Raw genomic sequence first — 22,022 nt, 5'->3', positions numbered from 1 at the left:
AGGCATTTGTGTTGTATGGTGTTGGACATTTGCAGTTTGTTTCTTTGTCAATTTTGTGTAGATTAATTGGTTAATTATTTTTTAACAGAGTAATGGTAAAATTTTTTGAATATTGTATAACTAGCTTTATTAATAGTGTGTGAACCTGCCTTAGAAATCTATATTATTTGTGGTCATGGTTCGTTAATATTTCTTGTAAGTGGGTAGCTTTTGCACATTTTAATTTTTCCTCAGTCACCCGTTGACCACGAACGCTGTAAAGAGTTCGAAACGTCGGGATGTATTTTTAAATTCATTATACGCGATTTAATCCGTTTCCATAGTTTTATTTCATGAATATCTTAATTGCCCAAAAGGCTGCCATTTCTGTTACTCGTGAGTACATTTTTGTGTTTATTTCCGCATATCAAACATTATTATCTACCTAAACCACTAGAAAAGCTTTTAAAATATCAAAATATTTCCATGTGCGGATATCGTTGTAAATGAATTTATCCAGCGACGAAAAAAAAAGATAAGAATAAATGTCGCATATAGGCAGCAAAATGTAAAATATTGACTACATCTTTTATCGCGTTCCCCTGATAACTTGGCCAGCGAATTCATAAGTAAATGACAGAGCTACTTGCATTTTTCCTAGCTAGATAAATTAACTGGCCAAATTAAAATATAACATTTGATTTCACATACCAATGCACCCATAACATCGAGTGGCAGCCCTAGCTAGCAGGCGGCAGTTTCGTTGCTACGACATAACGTTCATAATGTGGATGTGGCCAGGGTTGTCCACGGTCACGAAGCAAGAGAACTTCTCGTCGAAACACAGCTTTTTCGCGTTCATACCCGACAACTTGATACATGCTAGAATGTCTTTTCTTCTTGAGCCCTCTTTATACCTGAAAGAGACAGAAATATTGAAAATTAATAAGTGATCAGTATGCAGTTTTTCGCTAATTTTAAGAACTATTTTCACGACTTCATGTCATATATGCATTAAAATGAGTCATAATTTCTATGTCAAATATTGCGTAACATAAAAATGTATCGTTACGACCTAAATCAACCGATGATTCGTACGGCTTTAAACAATATTCATATTCAAGACGCAACACCGGCGTTATGCACCATGTTAATCTTTCGTGGCGGCGGTTTATTATTTGTAACATACATACTACACATAGTAACTTAATATAAGTTATATTCATCCAAGGTCACCAGACTATCTTGAACCGCTATTTTAAAGCCTATTACTAAAGGTGCCTAATAAGAATAATATATAATTCTTACGTCTTTTTCCTCCAAATCTCTCTCCAACAATTCACTCCCCCGCCCCCAAAGTAGAAGTTATTAGACCTAATATTCATATTCCCAACAGCCGATGTGATCTCCCGTGGACTTAAAACCAGCGGCCTTACTACATTTGTCTGCCTCGGCGCTGGCTTATTATTTATAACATAGTCGCTATTATAAAGCCTCACTCTAAGGCCGTTTTCACATTATCCGATCCGATATCGGATGTCGGAAGGATTTCAACGGAAAAAAATCCGAGATAGTGCCTGTAATGTATGGGATATCGACCCGACATCCGATATCGGATCGGATAATGTGAAAACGCACTAAAGGTACTTAATAAGATTACTTACGTCTTTTTCTTCCAAATCTCTCTCCAACAATTCACTCCCCCGCCCCCAAAGAAGAAATTACTCGACCCAATATTCATATTTCCAACCGCAGAAGTAATTTCTCTTGGACTTAAAACCAGCGGAGTAACTACATTTATCTTCCTAGGCGGTGGTTTATTATTTATAACATATGTGATGTTCCACCAGACGATCTCGGTTGCCATGGTGACGAGTACCAGCGGCGGTTGGTTGTCGTCGGTGGGGGTGGTGGGGGAGTGCGGCGCGGGGTAGACGCGCTCGGGGAGGGGGGAGAAGGCGCACCACTGGACTTTGGCTTTGTGGTGTTTTAGGAGACGGAGTTGGCGTTTGCCTTGCACGTTCCATAGCTGGAAAAAAAAAACAATCAATTGTAAGTTTTCAAAAAAACAATCAAGTAAAAAATGACTTTAGCAGCATTCTAAGTAAGAGCAAAAATTTGTATTTCAGTTTTGATTCTAGAAAAAAAAAGTGATAGTTTAACGAGTATAAGGTTTACCAATAAACGTTATTCAACCATAACAACAATGTTTAAAACCTTTTTCTACTCCCGTGTTGTTATTCGTCATTCAGTGTCGTGCATAGATCGTTAAAACCCTACATAAAAGATGCCCGACCCCGCCCGGCGCACCCACGCATATGATATAGCTCTTAAAGCATTGTTAGGAAGCCTTTAAGGGATATAGCGGGCCGGGGGCTGGCGGCGGCGGCGCGGGGGAGTGCGGGCGGCGGGGTGAGGCAGGAACAGAGGGGAGGCCGACAAGTCAAAATACATGAAATAGTGCGAATTTCACGAAAGTTATTCTAGAAAACTATTAAAAACTAAGTGCATGGTCGTAGAAAAAGTATTGTATGCAACGGTGTTTAACTGAGTCAAAAAAAACTCGTGGGGTCTTTATTAACAATTTTCGGCTTCGCCTCAAATTGTTACTCACGCCACTCGTCTTTTTTGACCTCACTTAAACGCCAGTTGCATAAAATACTATTTCTGATGCACACTTAACAGTATCGTATGCATTTAACGCATTATTTATTTTAACTAAGGGAACTACGATACATCACACAGTACTTATTAAAACACTCGCTTTTTACGAATCGACGATAGTCGATAACACAACCAAGAGATGAATCATTCTGACATAAGCAAGATCACATCACTCAGATGCAGGCATCCCAAATTTAATTTTTAAATTCATAATAATTACCACAACATCGCCCGAATCGAGGCCCATAGCCAGTATAAGCCCGTCGGACGTAAGATCGCACGACACAATCTTGTTGTTCAGTCTATACTCCTGGATCTTGTGCAGTTCCATTTGTTTCCCCTCTCGCAGTTCGAACGTCTAAAAACAAATGACAATCAGTGTGTGACACACAATACAAATTCTAAAATGACGAAAATTCTAAAGTAATTACGAAAGTATACACTTTTCAAACTAATATTACATAAGGAAACGTGAGCGCGTAATTTTAACCCAAGAGCAACTATCACTAGCAAGATTTTAACCCTTTTTCAAACAGTATGTCTATCGTGCTAGGGGGGGTTACCATGACGTGCTAAAGCCGTTCAGTTTAGGTTGAGAGAGAGGGACGGAGCTATGTAACTGCTATAGCTGTGTCCCTTTCTCTCAACCTAAACTGAACGTCTTTAGTACATCATGGTAACCCCCCAGTTCCCTTGTCAGAATGCGTAAGTATGTATTTAGAGGATACCTACTTACGCATTCAGAGAGGACATCTTTGGTAGTTAAAGGCCTCGCAATAAAAAAAACACAATAATAAGAGAAACTGGCTCACTTGCGAGGAAAAATGAGTATTGATAAAAAAAGATATTCGTCATAGTCTGCGAAATTATATAAATAAATAAATATTGGGGGACACCTTACACAGATCAACCTAGCCCCAAACATAGCAGCTCTGTATTCATTCTAATTTAATTTAAATTTAATCTGAGAAATAGTTACATAATATAACACCCCGTCCAACTCGGCCATAAACTTACCTGAAACTTCTTATTATAATCATCACAGACAACCAGCACATTCTTCCTGAACACCGCGCAACTGACTTGGACATCATTCTGCCTTCCGTTTAGCACCTCAGCCCGCCAGTGTAGCTCATCCCATAGTTTAACAGTGGCGTTATACTCCACTGTTAGGAGTCCTTTAGTGACCCAGAAACAGTCGACTAGCGTGCTCTCGCTGAGACAGCCTCGCGTGCCGGGGAACTGGCGGTCTTTGGAGCTGAGGCTGCTCTCGCTGCTTGAGTTGGATAGGCGGTCGGGTTGGCCGTTTTTCTTTTTTATTCCTGCAAAAATATAATAGTTTAGGCTTTTGAGGGTTCCGTAGTCAACTAGGAACTGGGACTAGGACTGTCTGTCCGTCCGTCCGTCTGCGGATAATCTCAGTGAGCGTTAGCGATAGAAAGCTGAAATTTAGTAATTATTTTGAACTTTATAGGTTGACCAGTTTTTGAAAAAAATACGGGAAACTACGGAACTCTACACTGAGCGTGGCCCGACATGCTCTTGGCGGGTTTTTTTAACTTATAATTACAGAAAGTAATAAAACTTATGGAACCTTTGCTTTTCTCTGGTCATCCGGAAACCCGTATCTGAACTCGCCTTTTGGCGTGTGCAATTTGAAGCGTTCTCAAGCGAAAGATACGTGCAAATTTCGCCTACAGTAAGAGACAATGTGATGGGACAACCTTCTACTTGAAAACATCAAATTTCGACACAATTGAGTTGAGTATATTTAGAAAGACAAAACAAAATATTTTGATTACAAAGTGGTGAAATATATTTCAGTTTCGTTTTTTTTTTCAACCCCTAATTGAAACTTGAGTAGTTTCATGTGCTCTGCCTACCCCTTTTATGGGACACAGGCGTGATTGACGATACGTACATAGTTTTTTTTTGTATTCTTCTTGCATGTGTATGTATGCGATTGTGACAAATACTTACAATCTCCATAAAGATAAAAGTATATTGTAAATAACACATGCTTACCTTCCATGTCATTCAAGATCTCCTGCGAACCCAAATAACTGTTTCCCTTCTGCAGCATCTCGGGCATCCATGTACCGTCAGTGGTCAGCCGGTACGCCATCAGACACCGGTTCTTACCGGCCGCCACCAATAATGTGGAGTTCACGATGTTTATGCTTACCTACCATCATCATCATCCTCCTTGCGTTATCCCGGCAATGCCACGGCTCATGAGAGCCTGGGATCCGCTTTGACAACTAATTCCAAGATTTGGCGTAGACTCTAGTTTGACTGCCATCCGACCTTCCAACCCGAAGGGTAACTAGGCCTTATCGGGATTAGTCCGGTTTCCTCGCGATGTTTTCCTTCACCGAAAAGCGACTGGCAAATATCAAATGACTTTTCGCACATAAGTTCCGAAAAACTCATTGGTACGAGCCGGGGTTCGAATTCGAACCCGCGACCTCATGCTTACCTTCCATATCGTTCAAGATCTCCTGCGAGCCCAAATAACTGTTTCCCTTCTGTAGCATCTCGGGCATCCATGCACCGTCAGTGGTCAGCCGGTACGCCATCAGGCACCGGTTCTTACCGGCCGCCACCAATAATGTAGAGTTCACGAAGTTCAGGTACTGGAAATAAAAAAATGCATATAAAATGTCATCATATCAGCCGGTCTAGCCAAATGAAAATCGTTGACGAAATACAGTCTAGCTCTGTCGCGCCAATATGAAAGAGCGATAGAGATAGATGGCTACGATAACGATATTATCGTGAGCGTTTGTGCATTTGGCCAAATGCACAAACGCTGATACGCAATAATTTGTCCCACATGCATTTTGCAATAAGATGTCAACTAAAAAAATTGACGATTAAAGTTGACATTTTATTGTAAAACTCATGTGGAATAACACATTATTGCGTATCAGCAATATCAGCATCCAAATAGTGCTTTAGGGACGGTCAGATGTTTTATCATTTATCACGCGACCATACTTGCCTGCCAGATGTCTTCACTGAAAGTTGTCTAAACTATATGCGTTTACATTTTTTCGATTTGATAGGTCTCGGATATCGGATACGTCTACAGAGGCAAAAGTGCCGTTTATATTTCTATGTTCATTTCAAAATGGTTTCTTTAAAAATGCAATAATGTAAATAGAAGAACTTGATGCTAAATGGTATTTTTAGCAGTTGCTTTTCTTCAAGAGTCGTCCGACAGCCGATATTGGATGGAACAATATGTAAAACGTCTTAGGCGGAAAATAATTCCCTAAAATGGAATATTTATATATACCGATAATTAAATATAAAATTTCAACAAAAATATTGTTTTTGTGTAAATTACATAAACTTTAAGCGATAATCTACATTCAGAATGTGAAAAAAGTAAATTTTTAGACAAATTTTATGCTTAATTGTCGTCACAAAACTGACAGTGAGTTAATTTTTGCTAACAACTTTTGCTAATTGGGGGGACCCAAATTCTGGAAATGCTCACATACCTGAACTAAAATGGTTCGTCTATCATTCAAATTAGGCTTACTACATATATCTTGGTTCCTTTTCGGACAACTTGTGGGCCAAGATAACCACGGAGTGGGAGCCCCACGAGTCAAACCGGGGATCCGGCAGACCACACCGGCGATGGCGGGATAACCTGGACTCATTTTTGATTGGCTGGCCAGAAATAGCACTAGACAGAGAAGATTGGAAAAAGAGGGGGAGGCTTTTGCTCAGCAGTGGGACACAGTACTGCACATACCTGAACTGCGCTCTTCACATCTAGTATAATTTTGGTCTCTTTGGTCCGCAGCGCGTACTTCTGCACCCTTCCTGATCGTAGACCGTAGATGATGTACTGGTTGCAAGGCGAGATTTTTAGAGCGGTTATCCTTTCGTCTGCCTTCGTTATTATTTCTGTGAGCATTTTTGTTCCACGGATTATCTGTGGAAGAAATAAACACGTGTGAAAAGTCTTGAAGAATTCTTCAATGGCAATCGGAAACTTTTCTACACTTTCTGAGGTAGAAACAATCATGGTATAAGAGTACTCGCAGCGCACTTTAAAGTAATATTAAAATATCCATTTCCGACTATCTAAGATGTACTAGTATTATATCAGGGTCACATGAACACGTAAATGAACTCGACATGAAACGAATTTATTATACTTTCAACTGTTGCGGCACACCTCTCTCAAATGACGATCAAATATATGGAAAAAGCGCGTTCCTATGCAGACAGTCTAAGATCGTGTAGGCGAACGTGTACCAAGCTTGTATGTGTGAGATATGATATGACGAGTCAACTGGTTGCATTTTTGACAGACGGTAACTGTGAGGTAACCGAGAGCGGGTGGGCGGCACTTTCAGCGGAAAGCTTGGAGTGGCCATACTGTACGATACTACTGGCCTTAGCGTCTATTTCAGACGAATTATGGTGCAATGTCGCTTTTGATGACTAAAGAGACCCATGCGAGAGCGACATATTTTGCCATACTGTACGATAGTTGAGGTTGCAAATAGACAAAAAACAAATGTTTTTTTTTTTTCAGAATTATGAAATAAAACGAAAAAAAACCGAGCACCGTTGTTTTTTTTCTAAATATGTTTTTTTTTTTATCAGATGAAGAAATAATTCTACAATAACGGTTTTTCGTGAGTTGTAACGTGTTTCAATAACAATAACGTATATTTTAATTCGATTAACATTCACTATACAAACGTTTATTGGGGAATCCCCGATGCGGCGTGCAGCGTGGAGAAGCGGTGGTGTTGCCAACAGCAAATAGTGATAACTACCAACTACAGATTTCGTAAATGTTACTTTTATAAGACCAGAAATTAAAGTTATTTGGTTAAATTCGTTTAATAGTTAACACTAAGTCTAAAACAACCGCATACAAGTAGTATTAGTAACAACAGGCCTTTGCATCTATAACAGATGATTCAAGCAGCATCTTTTCGACACTTACGTTCGTGGCTGTACAGCCCAATTCGAGAGACGTTCCCTCGTCCGCATACAAGTATTAACTGCTTTGTAAATTTTGACATTTCGTACTTTAGAAACAAAACGTACTACAGAAAAAAAAACAGTTTTTTTTTTCACGGTTTTTTTTTCATGTTGTTTCTTCGAGCCAGAAAAAAAAACGTTTTTTTTGCAACCCTAACGATAGTACTCTTTATTATACTGCGATTGCGATGTCTTAAAGTTTATACCTGTATGTTGTTCTTGTCGTCCAGTACGGCCAACAGGGGTTGTGCTCCGCTGTCGTTGTTGCATATTCCCTTGAGATTGAGTGCGAGGCAGGGCTTGGAGTGGCGGTCGAGGCTCATGGTGCCTTTGAGCGGTGGCTTCTTTCTTTCCTCCTATCATTTTAGCAAACTGAACATGTAGTTGAGAATATAAAATACAAATAGTAGATAGGTTTAAATACAGTATGTAAACTAACGAAAACCATTTACTGTAACCCGTAAATGTCCAGGTGATACTGAGAAACTTTTACTATGGGATCAACCCCGAAATCACGAAAATATCTTCTGACAGTTTCATAGGTAGTTTTATTTTATAGTAAGTATTTCCTATGGGAGAGTAAATTTTTATTTCGCGTTTTGGGTGTTGGTCCCATAGTAAAAGTTTCTCAGTATCACCTGGACATTTACGGGTTACAGTAAATGGTTTTCGTTAGTTTACATACTGTATATATAAGCACAAGAAAAACTCAGCCAAAATAGGTCTATGGTCATCGTAAGAACTAGTCAGGAGCTATAGCGGCCTCTTACGATCGCAGATGAGTTACGGAAAGTAGTCAAAACTTTAAAAAGTTCTAATAAAACGGGGTTATAGTTATTCATGTTATTAATGAATTCTTATTAGATTATGTTTTTAGAAAAAAGGACATTTTCTACTCCAGAAGAAACTGACAACAGTCAGTCTGTAAATTAATACAATTTTGAAAAAAACCCCCACCGTGACATAGGTAGTAGACCGATTTTCATGAAACATGGCTAAGAACACTCCCGACTAACTGAGCTTTCAGACAAAAAAAAACAAAATCTAAATCGGTTAATCCGTTCGGGAGCTACGATGCCACAGACAGACACACACATAGACAGACAGACAGACAGACAGGCACGTCAAACTTATAACGTCGTTTTTGCGTCGGGTGTTAAAATTCGAAATCAATTCTAAATCGAAATTTCTGTAGTGCTAACATGATAAATAAAACACAGAAATATTGTAATATTTGTAATGTAAGTAATATTCTCGGTTAAGCACATACTAGTAAGTATGAAATGTGATATAGTGGAGATAAAACTGGATTAGCTGATATTTTGTGATTACCTCAGAGTGTAAAGCGAAGGACTTGTTCCTTTTCGGCGTGGCATGGACGCTATGGCTGCCGTTACCCGTCGGCGTATGTGGCGACACAGCTTCGACAAAACTCACGTCGAACTTTGTCGTCAGCCGCACTTTCCTGGGTAAAATAAACGTTGATAACAACTAAGGAACAAAATATTGTCTTCGGTTACCGCGATAGTTACTCATGAAATAAAACTATGGAAACGGATTAAATCGCGTATAATTGTATGTGGGTAGCTTTTGCACATTGTAATTTTTCCTCAGTCACCCGTTGACCACGAACGCTGTAAAGAGTTCGAAATCGAAACGTCGGGATGAATTTTAAATTATTTATACGCGATTTAATCCGTTTCCATAGTTTTATTTCATAACTAGGGAAGAAATCAAATTATTTTATTGAATATTTTTTGATTTGTATTTTTTTTCAAGTAGTCACACTAGTATATATAAATAAATAAAATAAATTGAAATAGATATCATACACGTAAGAAAAAACGACAAGGCCCACTGGTGGCCGAGCAGGGAATCGAACCCGAGTCTTCAGCTTACGGTAAAGATGTTAGCCGCGTAAGCTGAAGACCCGGGGTTCTATTCCCGGCTCGGCGTTTTTTCTTTTGTGTATGATATCTATTTCAATTTATAAACGTTGATAAGTTTTCATATATGCTTCGGACTAGTTGGCTAAAAAAGAGCTGCGAATTCTTCAACACATAAATTTAATATCGAATTCCATTGGGTCATTTTCTTTAAAGAAGTAAATGTTTGTTCCTTACCCATTCCTCTGAGTATTTTGTGCCACATAAGAAGGGTCGAGCTGCCACACTTTGGCGCAGTTTTCTATCGTGCCCGTCCCTGTTAGCAGCACATCTGGACCTGGCAGGATGTCGTGCCACACTTCGCTTACAGCCATGGACATGACGTTACTGAAATGTTAACAGATATTAGTAAAAATCATAGATATGGGGTTATAAAAAAAACTATACGCCGATTCTGTAACAATCGCAGAGTAATTGAACGTTACACACGGAGGGTGAGTCTAGAGTATAAATGGGCCATTTTTTTTTTCAAAGTTGTCTACCCACTTTTGTTTGGAATTTAGTTTTTTTTTTATGTCTTTTCCACTCAGAATCGCGAGCTCTTTCAATCCTGATAGGAGAAAAAAGTGTCTCAAAGTTATTTTCCCCATTCCGTTACCATTTTTTCATGCATTTTGTATTTTGTAACGGAATGGAAGGTTTGAAAGATGTAGGAAATCTTGGGACATTTTTTTCTCCTATCAGGATCGAAAGACCTCGCGATTTTGACTATGAATCGCGTAAAAAATACCCATGTTACAAAAAAAGTGGGGTGGACGACTTTGAAAAAACGACGGGAATAATAGGTTAGTTAAGTAACAAGAACATTCTGGACTCACCCACTCCGATTCTCCATATCGATGATCCTCGCTAAGTTGTTAAGGTCGACGCATATAATGCGACTGTCATCGGTGGATATGAACAACAGCCAGTCTTGTTGACCGCCAACGATAAGAATGTTATCTCAGTTATCTAGTCTATAGAGAGAACATGACTTACCCCCTCCGATTCTCCAAATCAAAAATCCTCGCCAAGTTGTTAAGGTCGACGCATATGATGCGACTGTCATCGGTGGATATGAACAACAGGGAGCCAGTCTTGTTGACCGCCAACGATAAGAATGTTATCTCAGTTATCTAGTCTATAGAGAGAACATGACTTACCCCCTCCGATTCTCCAAATCAAAAATCCTCGCCAAGTTGTTAAGGTCGACGCATATGATGCGACTGTCATCGGTGGATATGAACAACAGGGAGCCAGTCTTGTTGACCGCCAACGATAAGAATGTTATCTCAGTTATCTAGTCTATAGAGAGAACATGACTTACCCTCCGATTCTCCAAATCAAAAATCCTCGCCAAGTTGTTAAGGTCGACGCATATGATGCGACTGTCATCGGTGGATATGAACAACAGGGAGCCAGTCTTGTTGACCGCCAACGATAAGAATGTTAGCTCGGCCCGCACCGCATCGCCTGAAATGAAAAAAGTTGTAATTTGGACAAAGTAGTAGTCTTCTTGATCTCCGAAAGGTAGCACTTGGGGTATTCCACGCCAAGCGGGCAGGTAAAAAAGTTGATGTCCCCGATTTCGATAATTTTTGGTGATACCCTTCTTGAGCTTACCGTGGAGGCTTAGTCAATCTGTGTAAGAATTTCCTATAATATTTATTTATTTAAAGAAACTTCCAAATTCAAAACTACAAAGTGGTGTGTCATATGAGGATATTGTTTTTACCTGTGATGATGGAGCGAGTGCGGCAGATGCCGAAGTTGTTCTGGTGTCCGTTCAGTTCTAGTTCATGCTCTATTACTTCTCTAGGTGTTAAGATTATTATTCGGTGGGTGCCTGAAATTCGTGATTTTATCAAATATTGGTGCATATAAAAGTGTTTGTAGTGAGGTGCAGTAAAACAAATATGCCACATTAACAAACTTTTAGTATTAATATAAACTCCAAAGGTTATACCGTTATTTTACCGGGGGGTTTTGTAAACTCGTGTCTATAACCCTCTGCAGCCTGCGGCTGTCGCGAGTTATTAACACTCGTCGACAAAATCCCCCTTACCTCCCTTGTTGCACAATATACTATTATGGGTCGGTTGCACCAATTCTCTTTTTTCTTTTCCATTCATTAGTCAAGTCAATTGTGGTTGGGGCAACAGACCCAAGATTGACATTAGATTATCATTTTTCAACTTTAAGTCCAGATCAAAGTTAAATCCAAAATAAAACAGTATTAAACAATCATTATGTGAGTGCTATAAGTTTAGGCATTAAAGCATACTTCATACCTGGCACAGTAATGATATCCAGTACGGTATCATTCTCTTCTAGTGAGAGAACTTTTTCTTTCGTCTTCAGATCCACTACATCCACGTAGTTCTTGTTGCTATTGGCCAACGCCATTATCAAATACCTGTAATCAAAAAACTTCCATGAATAAGTGTTCAACTCCATCTGCCTGAAATGATGGTCATAGTGATGATGATTTATAAAAAGCTAAAGTATTTCAAATAAGTAACTGAAAAGCTTCCTTAATAATTGGCCCGAAACTGCCCCGAGATCGGGAAGATTAGGAAAAGAGGGGGGAGGCCTTTGCCCAGCAGTGGGACATAACAGGCTCCGAATAATAATAATAAAATAGGTCCCTGTATGTGTGTCTCGGGGCGCCTTGCGTCTCTTACAACACTATAATCTTGTATAATGTACACACCTGTCATCATAACTGGGCACACAGCACAAAAGCTCCCTGTCCCGTTCCACAAGGTCCGTGTATGTATGTCTCGGGGCGCCTTACGTCTGTTACAACACTATAATCTTGTATAATGTACACACCTGTCATCATAACTGGGCACACAGCACAACAGCTCCCTGTCCCGTTCCACAAGGTCCGTGTATGTATGTCTCGGGGCGCCTTGCGCCTCTTACAACACTATAATCTTGTATAATGTACACACCTGTCATCATAACTAGGCACACAGCACAACAGCTCCCTGTCCCGTTCCACAAGGTCCGTGTATGTGTGTCTCGGGGCGCCTTGCGGGTCGTACAGGACTATAATCTTGTATAATGTACACACCTGTCATCATAACTAGGCACACAGCACAACAGCTCCCTGTCCCGTTCCACAAGGTCCGTGTATGTATGTCTAGGGGCGCCTTGCGGATCATACAATGCTATAATCTTGTATAATGTACACACCTGTCATCATAACTAGGCACACAGCACAACAGCTCCCTGTCCCGTTCCACAAGGTCCGTGTATGTGTGTGTGGTCTCGGGGCGCCTTGCGTCTCTTACAACACTATAATCTTGTATAATGTACACACCTGTCATCATAACTAGGCACTAGGCACACAGCACAACAGCTCCCTGTCCCGTTCCACAAGGTCCGTATATGTATGTCTCGGGGCGCCCTGCGGGTCGTACAGGACTATAATCTTGTATAATGTACACACCTGTCATCATAACTGGGCACACAGCACAACAGCTCCCTGTCCCGTTCCACAAGGTCCGTGTATGTATGTCTAGGGGCGCCTTGCGTCTCTTACAACACTATAATCTTGTATAATGTACACACCTGTCATCATAACTGGGCACGCAGCACAACAGCTCCCTGTCCCGTTCCACAAGGTCCGTGTATGTGTGTCTCGGGGCGCCCTGCGGGTCGTACAGGACTATAATCTTGGCGGTGTGGACGATGAGGATTTCGGAGTCGTTGAGCCAGCGGCAGCCGATGTAGGGGCCCATTTTGGGTGTGATTATTAGGTTCCCGGGGTAGTTGTTGTTGTATAGCTCTTCGGAGTCTGTGGACAAGCGAATAAGTGTATTATAATAATAATAATATAAGCCTTTTATTCAGACAAATTGTTTTGTACAAATTACTTACATTTCTTTTACAGTTTATAAAATTTTAGTTTTACATTTAATATTCATACTTTGGTTTCAGACAACATCGGTTTGGTCTGTTTGCCGTTTGGCAAAGGCCTCTTCCATCCCTTTCCATTTTTCCCTATCTCTCGCCAATCTGGTCCAGAGTCTCCCCGCGAACTTTACTATTTCATCTTCCCATCTCATTTTTGGTGGTCCTTGCTTTCTTTTTCGGCCTTTTAGGAACCACCATATGATTCTTTTGCTCCACTTTTCTTTGCTCCTGATCATATGTCCAGTCCACCTCCATTTTAGTGTTTTAACTTTAATGGTCACGTCTTCCACGCGTGTTTTTGATCTGATAAGCTTATTTCTTATCCTGTCTTTTAGTTTGACTCCAATCATGCTTCTTTCCATGGACCGTTGACAAACTTGTAGTTTATTTAAATTTCTTTTCGTTAGAGTCCACGTTTGGCATCCGTAAGTTAAGACCGGTAGAATGCATGTGTTGAACAATTTCCTCTTTGAAGCTAAACTGATTTCTTTGTTCTTCATTACTTCTCTCATAGACCAGTACCGTCTCCATGCATTTGTAGTTCTTCTAGCAACCTCTTTGTCCATCTGGTTCTCCATGGATATTGTTTGACCCAAGTATATGTATTCGTCTACATATTCAATTGTTTCTTGGTTTACTCTTATTGGTATCTTGATAGAGTTCGTCATTGTTTTAGTTTTTTCTGCATTCATTGTCAGTCCCATTTCCTCACTCTCATGAGTTAGTTCTTTGAGCATGCTTTGCAGGTGTTCGGCTCGTCTTGCTATCAACACTAGGTCGTCTGCGAAACGTAGATGTGTTAGAGTGGTACCATTTATTTTTAGTCCATATTTGGGATTGCTATCCCAATTGAGATTCCGAAATATTTCTTCGAGCACTGCGGAGAATATTTTTGGAGAAAGGGGATCCCCTTGTCGGACTCCTTTGTTTATTTTGATCTCTTCCCCCTTGCTTTCTAACTGTATTCTAGCAGTGCTGGCTTCGTATATTTTCCTTATTACTCTAATGTACTTCAGCATTACACCTTGCTCTTTCAGAGTTTCCCAAATTTTATTATGTATGAGCGAGTCGAAGGCTTTGCTGTAGTCAACATATGCTATGTAGAGTGGGATTCGAAATTCGTTGCACTTTTCTACTAGTTGCCGTACAGTAAAGATGTGATCCAAAACCGAAAAGTCGCGTCTAAACCCGGCCTGTTCCTCTGGTTGGTTTTCGTCGAGCACATTCGTTAGTCTATTTAGTATTATTTTAGCAAATATTTTATAGACATTTGACATCAAACTGATTGGTCTATAGTTGTTTATGTTATTAGGGTCACCTTTCTTGAATAACAATATAATGTTTGAGGTAGTCCATTGAGTAGGTATTATTTCTTTCGTGATTATTTCGTTGAAAAGCGACGTTAATACTGGAATCGTACTTTCTTTGGTAGCAATGATAAGCTCATTAGTTATGCCATCTGGTCCGGGAGATTTCTCCTTTTTTTGAGAGGTGGTGGCCCTTTCGACTTCGGTTTCTAATATAGGTGGTATTTCCTCTTCCTCGCCTTGTTCCAGGTTTACTCTATTCTGTCTGTCAGTCATTTCGTAAAGATCCCTGTAGAACGTTGTAGCTACTTTTAATATGTTTTGTCTCCTTGATTCGCAAACATCTGTGTGGTTGTTGTTTACTTTGGTAATCCAACTTTTTTTGTGGTCTAAGTCCTTCCATGCTTTTTTGATACCTCCATTTTTGCTAACATGTTCTTCTATAATACGTTCCCTGTACTTTTTTCTATCTTTTCTTAAATTTGCTTTTATTAGTTTACTTAGTGCCGCTATGTGGTTCCTTGTTTGTCCGCTCTTGTTAGTTTCCTTTATAAGATTTGCTCTTTTTTCTATTAATTTTCTTGTGTAATCTGTTATTTCTTCTGCTAATTTGTTATTTGTTTTTGTGAGATTATGTGTTGTTTGTTTTATTTTCCTTTCCCAAAGGTTGTATTTTTCTTGGATACTTAGATTTTTTGTTTCCAAGTTGAAGTTATTTAAGATATCCTTGCTTGCTTTATTAATCTGTTCGCACATGTTGCCAGATATCTTCAGTAGTTCTATAGTTGGATTTGGTCTTGTTTTCTTTTGTGGTTTCACTTTTAACTTAGCTCGTACCATCCTGTGATTTGTGTTAAAGTTGATGTTGCTCACAACGCCCGTATCGTCAAACTGTTTGGGCTGGTTAGTTAAGATGAAGTCGATTTCATTCTTGAAGCGTCCTCCTGGGGAAATCCAGGTCCATTTTCTCGATGCCCTCTTTTTGTACCTACTGTTTAATATAGTCAAGCCATGTTCAAAAGCGAAGTTGATAAGCTTTTGTCCGTTTCTGTTCCTTTTACCCTCTGTGTACTTGCCTAGAACATGTTCTTCACCATCTTTCCTTGAGCCTACTTTGGCGTTGAAATCACCTATGACCATGATGTGGTTATTTGAGTGTTTGTGTATTATGCTATTAAGTTTGTTGTAGAATTCGTTTATATCTTCTTTTTTGATTTCTGAGTAGGCGAGTACACTTGGACTATTGTCCATTCCTTGGAATAGTCTGGAAGTTTTATATTAAGGACTGCTATTCTTTCTGAAACTCCGACTATCTCCCTTATATTACTCTTCAGATGCTTTTTAATCAGAAATCCGACTCCGTTCCGCCCTGGGGTTTCTCCTATATGGTACATTATGAAGTCTTCATGTTCTTCTATCGCCTCTCCTAGTCTTCTGATCTCGCTTAGTCCTAAGATGTCCCATTTGATGGCTCTTAGGGCCAAGGTAAGCTCTGTTAGTCTTTCAGTGGTTCGTAGTGTCAGAACGTTTAGAGTTGATATGAAAATGTTTGTAATATCTTTCTTTTTGTTTGTTTTTTGGGGTTTGGTTGGGGTTTGGGTTGGAAGGTTTTGGTCAACTTTGTCCTCCACGGTGACCAACCGGCTTGGAGGTGTAGTACAGTTACTTTTAATTTCTTTGCGTTTGTTTTTGTTGCCGATGCTGTCTGCGTTTCCCTATGCCATATCTTTTCTCCATGGTGATGACCTCGCCGTCTCCCTTTGGAGTGTGTCTCCCTTCTGTATTTTCGCAGGTCCTTGATTGCTAGTTGATGTCTCATTGCTATCTTGCTGCGGGGACTGTGAGAGAGCCCTCTTCTTGCTATCATTCTTCTCTTTTACTACTAGTTTATTGTATCTTATATATGCTATATTCCCTTTTTTCTTTTCTTCGTCTAATTGTTCTTTAAGTTTTTTCCTTTCTTCTAATACCTCCTTGGGAAAATCTTCCGTAACATATACTTCGGGATTCTTTTGTTGTAGCATTTTCCTACTTTTCAGAATTTTAATTCTTTTCCATTGGGATGATAGACTGATCAGGATTGGGCTTTTGTTGGATTTACCTAATCTACGGCTAAACTGAATCTCGCTTCTTTCCAGAGTAATGCCCATGTCTCTATTCACAATTTCTATAACTTTTTCTTCCCTTTCCCAATTTTCTGCGGTAATGCCATGGAAAATGATATTTTTCAGTCTCTCCCTGTTTTCTATTTGCGAGATTTTATTTTCCAAGTGCTTGATTTTCTCCTCACTTTCTTCTTGTTTCTTTTGCATATCCATGAGCTCTTCATTTAGGGAATCTCTAAGCCTGTTATGAATAGTTTCAGTCTGCTGGTCCATCTCGTACCTCATTCTGACAAATATTTTTTCGAATGATGCTTCAGACAAATCCATTCTGTGCTAGTTTCCGAACGTACTCCTTGGCAAAATCGCTAGGATCTGATGAACAAATTATTTTTAGTGTGTGGCAACACTGTCTCTGTTGTGTCAATATTTTTTGAGACGGGTAGATATTGAATTTGCCAATCTTATGTCAATCACACTTTATTTAGCCTTAATTTTACTTCACCAGTTGTGTTCTCCAAGTAGATAACGTTTCCAGTGAATTTGCAGGTGGTTATCTTCCGTTCGGTGATTGTTTCAAACAAAATTATCACTTTTTACACTTATATGCCACTTAAAGTTGCGAGCAAGGTCTCACCCTGACAGTTGCTTTGACAGCACTCCAAGTGTATTAAATCTTTCAAAATATGTTTTATAAAGTCACACGTACTTTAAAATGCACTCAGTGTCTTTACGTGGTGGCTTCGACACCCGAAGGTCCGACACCATTGTTGTGTGATGAAGAGAACCATAATTATCAGCACGGCGAAGTCTTATAAAGTAAAATAAATACTCAAAAATCATTTATTGGAGAGTTCTGCTTAAGTTTTTCTGCACAACGTTTACTTGGCCCCTCATTACTACGCAAAAGAGAAATCCCTTGATCTCTTTGAGCATAGGCAGGTAGCATCCGTCGAATAGTATCTGCCTATGCGTAGTCGATGTAGTTACTACACTATGCCATAAGGAAGCCGTTATAACAGGCATTTTACGAGCTGATTTACCTTCTTCGACGATAGTATCGGTGTCTGCCTCCACATCATCGACGTACCACACAGTCACAACGCCATCAAAAGCAAGCGCAGCGACTACAGGTGGATTCACTGGGCAGGCTCCCACCCATTTGATGGGGGAACCGTTACCGGGGAGCTCTTTGGTTAGGTTGTTCGTTGATATGTTGAACATCTGTTGAAATATGAAGTTAGGTCAAGATCAAATACTGAATTCCCACAGGCAAAGTAGATATATGTGGTTTACAATCAATGGTATTAGTGGATTCCCGCTTGTCTCATCTTCGCGTCAATGAAAAGGATTGTGAATTATAGCGAAAAGAAATGGGAATAGCAAAGCTTTGTACGAAGGAATTATTTCCAGATGGCGCCACCATACCTTGCCCATTACATAATTGTGCCAAATTCTTGTTAGATTTAGAATATTTTTGCCTTAGATCGCTTCCCTTTGAGCTGAATTTCATGAAACAAACGTTCAGTCACGGCCAAGCTATTATGATGTCATATATGCTAATATTTGACAGTTTCCAATCCCGTTAAACTAAATATTAAATTATAAGTCATTCACTTAGAAATATTAAATGCAATCTTACCTTTATAGAGCCAGACAGGGTGCCTACTAGAACGTAGTCACCGAGAAAACCGACGCATCTTATGTTCTCCTCCTTAAGGTCTATTGTTGAATGTTTAATCTCTTCTACGTTTTGTTCGTGCCTGAAAAACATATTACAAATGAAGGCCTTTATTTTAGTTACAAAGATTACATCTGATTCTTGCTAATTGTATGTATCACATATGACCCAAAGACCAAATTTCGCGCCTGCATTTTTGACGTCGTTATCTACTGACAATGCAGGTTCCCCAGAGTATAGTAGGCCCGTCTTGTCTGAAATACTTATTTCGGGATTTAGGTTCTACAGGGTTTTAAATATTCATAAAATACTTGCCCGTGTGGTGACGGGTTAAGAATTTCACCACCCCCTTTCATCCCGTGGGTGTCGTAGAAGGCGACTGTGGGATATGGGTTAAATTGTGGCGTATTTGTGGCTGGCAACCTGTCACTGCAATGTCACAGTTTCGTTTTCTGTCAACCCCTTATTTGCCAAGAGTGGTACTGAAACTTGAGTAGTTTCATGTGCTCTGCCTACCCCTTCATAGGATACAGGCGTGATTGTATGTATGTAGGGTTGTAGGGGGTAGGGCATAGCGAATGATATTCCGCTTTGTGTGGTAGGGCACAGCACTGCGGATATCATCTCGCTCGAATCTAGAGCAGAGCCCAACTGGGGTAGTACCTCCGCCTTACAGAAGACCGCAGCCAAATAGCACTAGACCCTTGCTCAGTGTTGTGTTCCTGCCGGTGAGTAAGGCTGCCAGAGCTCAACGAGGGTGCGGTGTGCTGATGACGGGAGGACTTACGGACTGACTTATTCCGTCTATTGTCCTTTGAGTCGTCGGCAACCCGAACCCTCCTTGGAACTTGTGCACTCCTTTTTACTGTGTATTTAACACAGCAAAAGGGAATGTACAAGTTTCTAATGGGGTGGCAAAGCGCATGTGACACTCTTTGAGTTGCAGGCGTCCATAGGTTACGATGACCGCTTTCCATCAGGCGGGCCGTACGTTTGTTTGCCACCGACGTAGTATAATTTTTTTTATGTATATATAAAATACTTACAGAAACTCGAAGTAAAGCTCATTCTTAGCTGTATTTTGTTGTGCAACTGCCGCCGCCTTACTATAAAGTATGCCTTTGGTCTCGTGTTGCAATATGCTCTGTGCCAAGTCTGTGCACGGGTACCGGTAGAGATCTATGCCGTGGGTGCCTAGGAACATCTTCAGGGCTAGCAGCAGGTCTTTGTCTAGGTCCTGAAATATAAGAATGGTTTAATACACACGAGGATAGTTCAAACTTGTTACTTTGTATTTTTAAATTAACTCCGGACCTTAAGGACTCGAACCTGCGACCTCTGGCCTTGCCGGGGCCATCGCGCTTCCCACTGCGCCACGGAGGCCTGCTGGATGTGTGCGAATTTATCCATGCCTTCCCTCAATTCTCAACCGCCTTAGGGTGGCGTTATAGCAAACATCTACCCGTAAATAAATTAAATAAATATAAATTCGCACACATCCAGCAGGCCTCCGTGGCGCAGTTGGTAAGCGCGATGGCCCAGGTCGCAGATTCGAGTCCTGCCGGAGGTGTGAATTTTTCCATTTTTCCTTTAATTTAAAAATATGTAATATCGCTCGCAGACGTTTCTGCATGATAAAAAACAATTTTTTTTGTTACTTTGTAATATTTGATTGTTGAGCTCTACTCAAAAATGTTGCTACAATCAATTCTCATTTTTACATGTCTCTGTTTGTCCCTATGGATGATTTGTAGATAATGCCGTCAGGCATTAAGTCCGACATTTGTTTTATTTGTCCAGGTTTAAATAAATAAATAAAATATTCATAGGAGTTTTAGTGGTGGCTGAAAAATATTATCAAATAACGAAATATTTTTGGCCAAGAATGACTATTTAGAAACATGGGAGCAAGCAAAGTGCCCACAATGTTAACCATTTTAATAATGGTGATGAATAAACTTACATCTTCAACAATCAGTTCCTCATATTTCTGCAAATCCAATATAACATCCGCCGGCCCCGTCAACTTCACCTTGTTCCCCAAAAACTTCAGATCCAAAAACAACTTATGAAACAAACTCCACTTATTATTGGAATTCTTCGTTTTATAAATATGATAACCGATATAAAACGCTATATACCCATCATCGATTATATCCACCGGTGTAGTATTAATATTATCATAATTGTATCTTTTTAGGAACTCTGCGTGAGTTTTTTTCATTTCATCTTCGCTTAGGGAGGACCTTAGGCAGTTCATGATTAGGTCATGTATTTCGTAGACGTATATTCGTTCATCGTAATTATAGTCTTCTACGATGAGGCATTTTCTTCGGAGTTGTTTCATGATGGTTTCGACTTCTGTGTCGTTTTTGTCCCAGAGGCGGCCGATGACCTTGGCCGTGACCTTGGCGTTGTCGGGGAGGATGGCGAGCTTTTTGAAGAGGGGGAGCGTGGCCGAGTCGAGGGCGTTGATGCAGACTTTGATGGGGTTATCGTGGCGCGGTAAACTGGAAGGTTAGAGATAAAGTAAGAATGTGGTTACATTCTTTAGCGGCTCACACACTAGGGAGGATGGTGAATTTTCACACAAAAGTCCTTGTCACGGACTGTTATTTTGATGCTATTTACAAGATCTTTTTCATTTGCAACTTATTGGCGTTCCTTTTACAATATCGTGATTTTTTTACATTGCAACCATCAGATATGTAATGTTTTGACTTGACGTCAACGTGGAGAAAAAAATTGAGGAATACTTACAACAAAAATTCCTTCTTCTGCAACTTGTTTACATAGTAAGTCCATCTACTATCGTCATGGTTCAAACTCTGCCTATTCTCGGACAATATAGCTCCCAAAAGAGCGATATAAAATGGGTTCCTTTTACAAGTGTCATGTAACTTGTTGGCTTGACGCGATAATAAACTAACTGTACGTCGAGTCAAAAAGATACTTTTTTAAGAGAGGTAGGGCATAGCGAATGATATTCCGCTTTGTGTGGTAGGGCACAGCACAGCGGATATCGTCTCGCTCGAATCTAGAGCAGAGCCCAATTGGGGAAGTACCTCCGCCTTACAGAAGACCGCAGCCAAATAGCACTAGACCCTACTCATAGTGTTGTGTTCCTGCCGGTGAGTAAGGCTGCCAGAGCTCAACGAGGGTGCGGTGTGTTGATGACGGGAGGACTTACGGAACTAACTTGTTTCGTCTATTGTCTTTTGAGTCGTCGGCAACCCGAACCCTCCTTAGAACTTGCACACTCCTTTTTGCTGTGTACTTAACACAGCAAAAGGGAATGTACAAGTTTCTAATGGGGTGGCAACGCGCATGTGACACTGTTTGAGTTGCAGGCGTCTATAGGTTACGGTGACCGCTTTACATCAGGCGGGCCGTATGCTTGTTTGCCACCGACGTAGTATAT

General features: G+C 40.2%; 1 protein-coding gene across 3 annotated transcripts in view; it reads right to left on the bottom strand.

The window, feature by feature from the left end:
• Positions 1–356: 356 nt before the first annotated feature.
• LOC125229389 overlaps positions 357–22,022 on the bottom strand; it is a 40,419-nt gene continuing 18,753 nt past the window's right edge. For all 3 annotated transcript variants that reach the window (XM_048134210.1, XM_048134212.1, XM_048134209.1), the window contains exons 8-25: positions 20,565–21,111; positions 19,648–19,838; positions 18,563–18,683; positions 17,964–18,144; positions 13,167–13,392; positions 11,879–12,003; positions 11,323–11,433; positions 11,036–11,060; positions 10,751–10,873; positions 9,786–9,935; positions 8,995–9,127; positions 7,869–8,018; positions 6,413–6,595; positions 5,123–5,279; positions 3,661–3,965; positions 2,864–3,001; positions 1,644–2,008; positions 357–896 (exon numbers count right to left, since the gene is read on the bottom strand). In XM_048134210.1, coding sequence (XP_047990167.1) covers positions 746–896; positions 1,644–2,008; positions 2,864–3,001; positions 3,661–3,965; positions 5,123–5,279; positions 6,413–6,595; positions 7,869–8,018; positions 8,995–9,127; positions 9,786–9,935; positions 10,751–10,873; positions 11,036–11,060; positions 11,323–11,433; positions 11,879–12,003; positions 13,167–13,392; positions 17,964–18,144; positions 18,563–18,683; positions 19,648–19,838; positions 20,565–21,111 — 3,382 coding nt within the window. In that variant the 3' untranslated portion in view covers positions 357–745. The remainder of the gene's footprint in view (positions 897–1,643; positions 2,009–2,863; positions 3,002–3,660; positions 3,966–5,122; positions 5,280–6,412; positions 6,596–7,868; positions 8,019–8,994; positions 9,128–9,785; positions 9,936–10,750; positions 10,874–11,035; positions 11,061–11,322; positions 11,434–11,878; positions 12,004–13,166; positions 13,393–17,963; positions 18,145–18,562; positions 18,684–19,647; positions 19,839–20,564; positions 21,112–22,022) is intronic.

Source organism: Leguminivora glycinivorella, chromosome 9 (assembly GCF_023078275.1).
Source record: "Leguminivora glycinivorella isolate SPB_JAAS2020 chromosome 9, LegGlyc_1.1, whole genome shotgun sequence".
Lineage (NCBI taxonomy): Eukaryota > Metazoa > Arthropoda > Insecta > Lepidoptera > Tortricidae > Leguminivora > Leguminivora glycinivorella.
The sequence above is the reverse complement of the archived record's forward strand: the minus strand, read 5'-3'. Positions and strand labels throughout refer to the sequence as shown.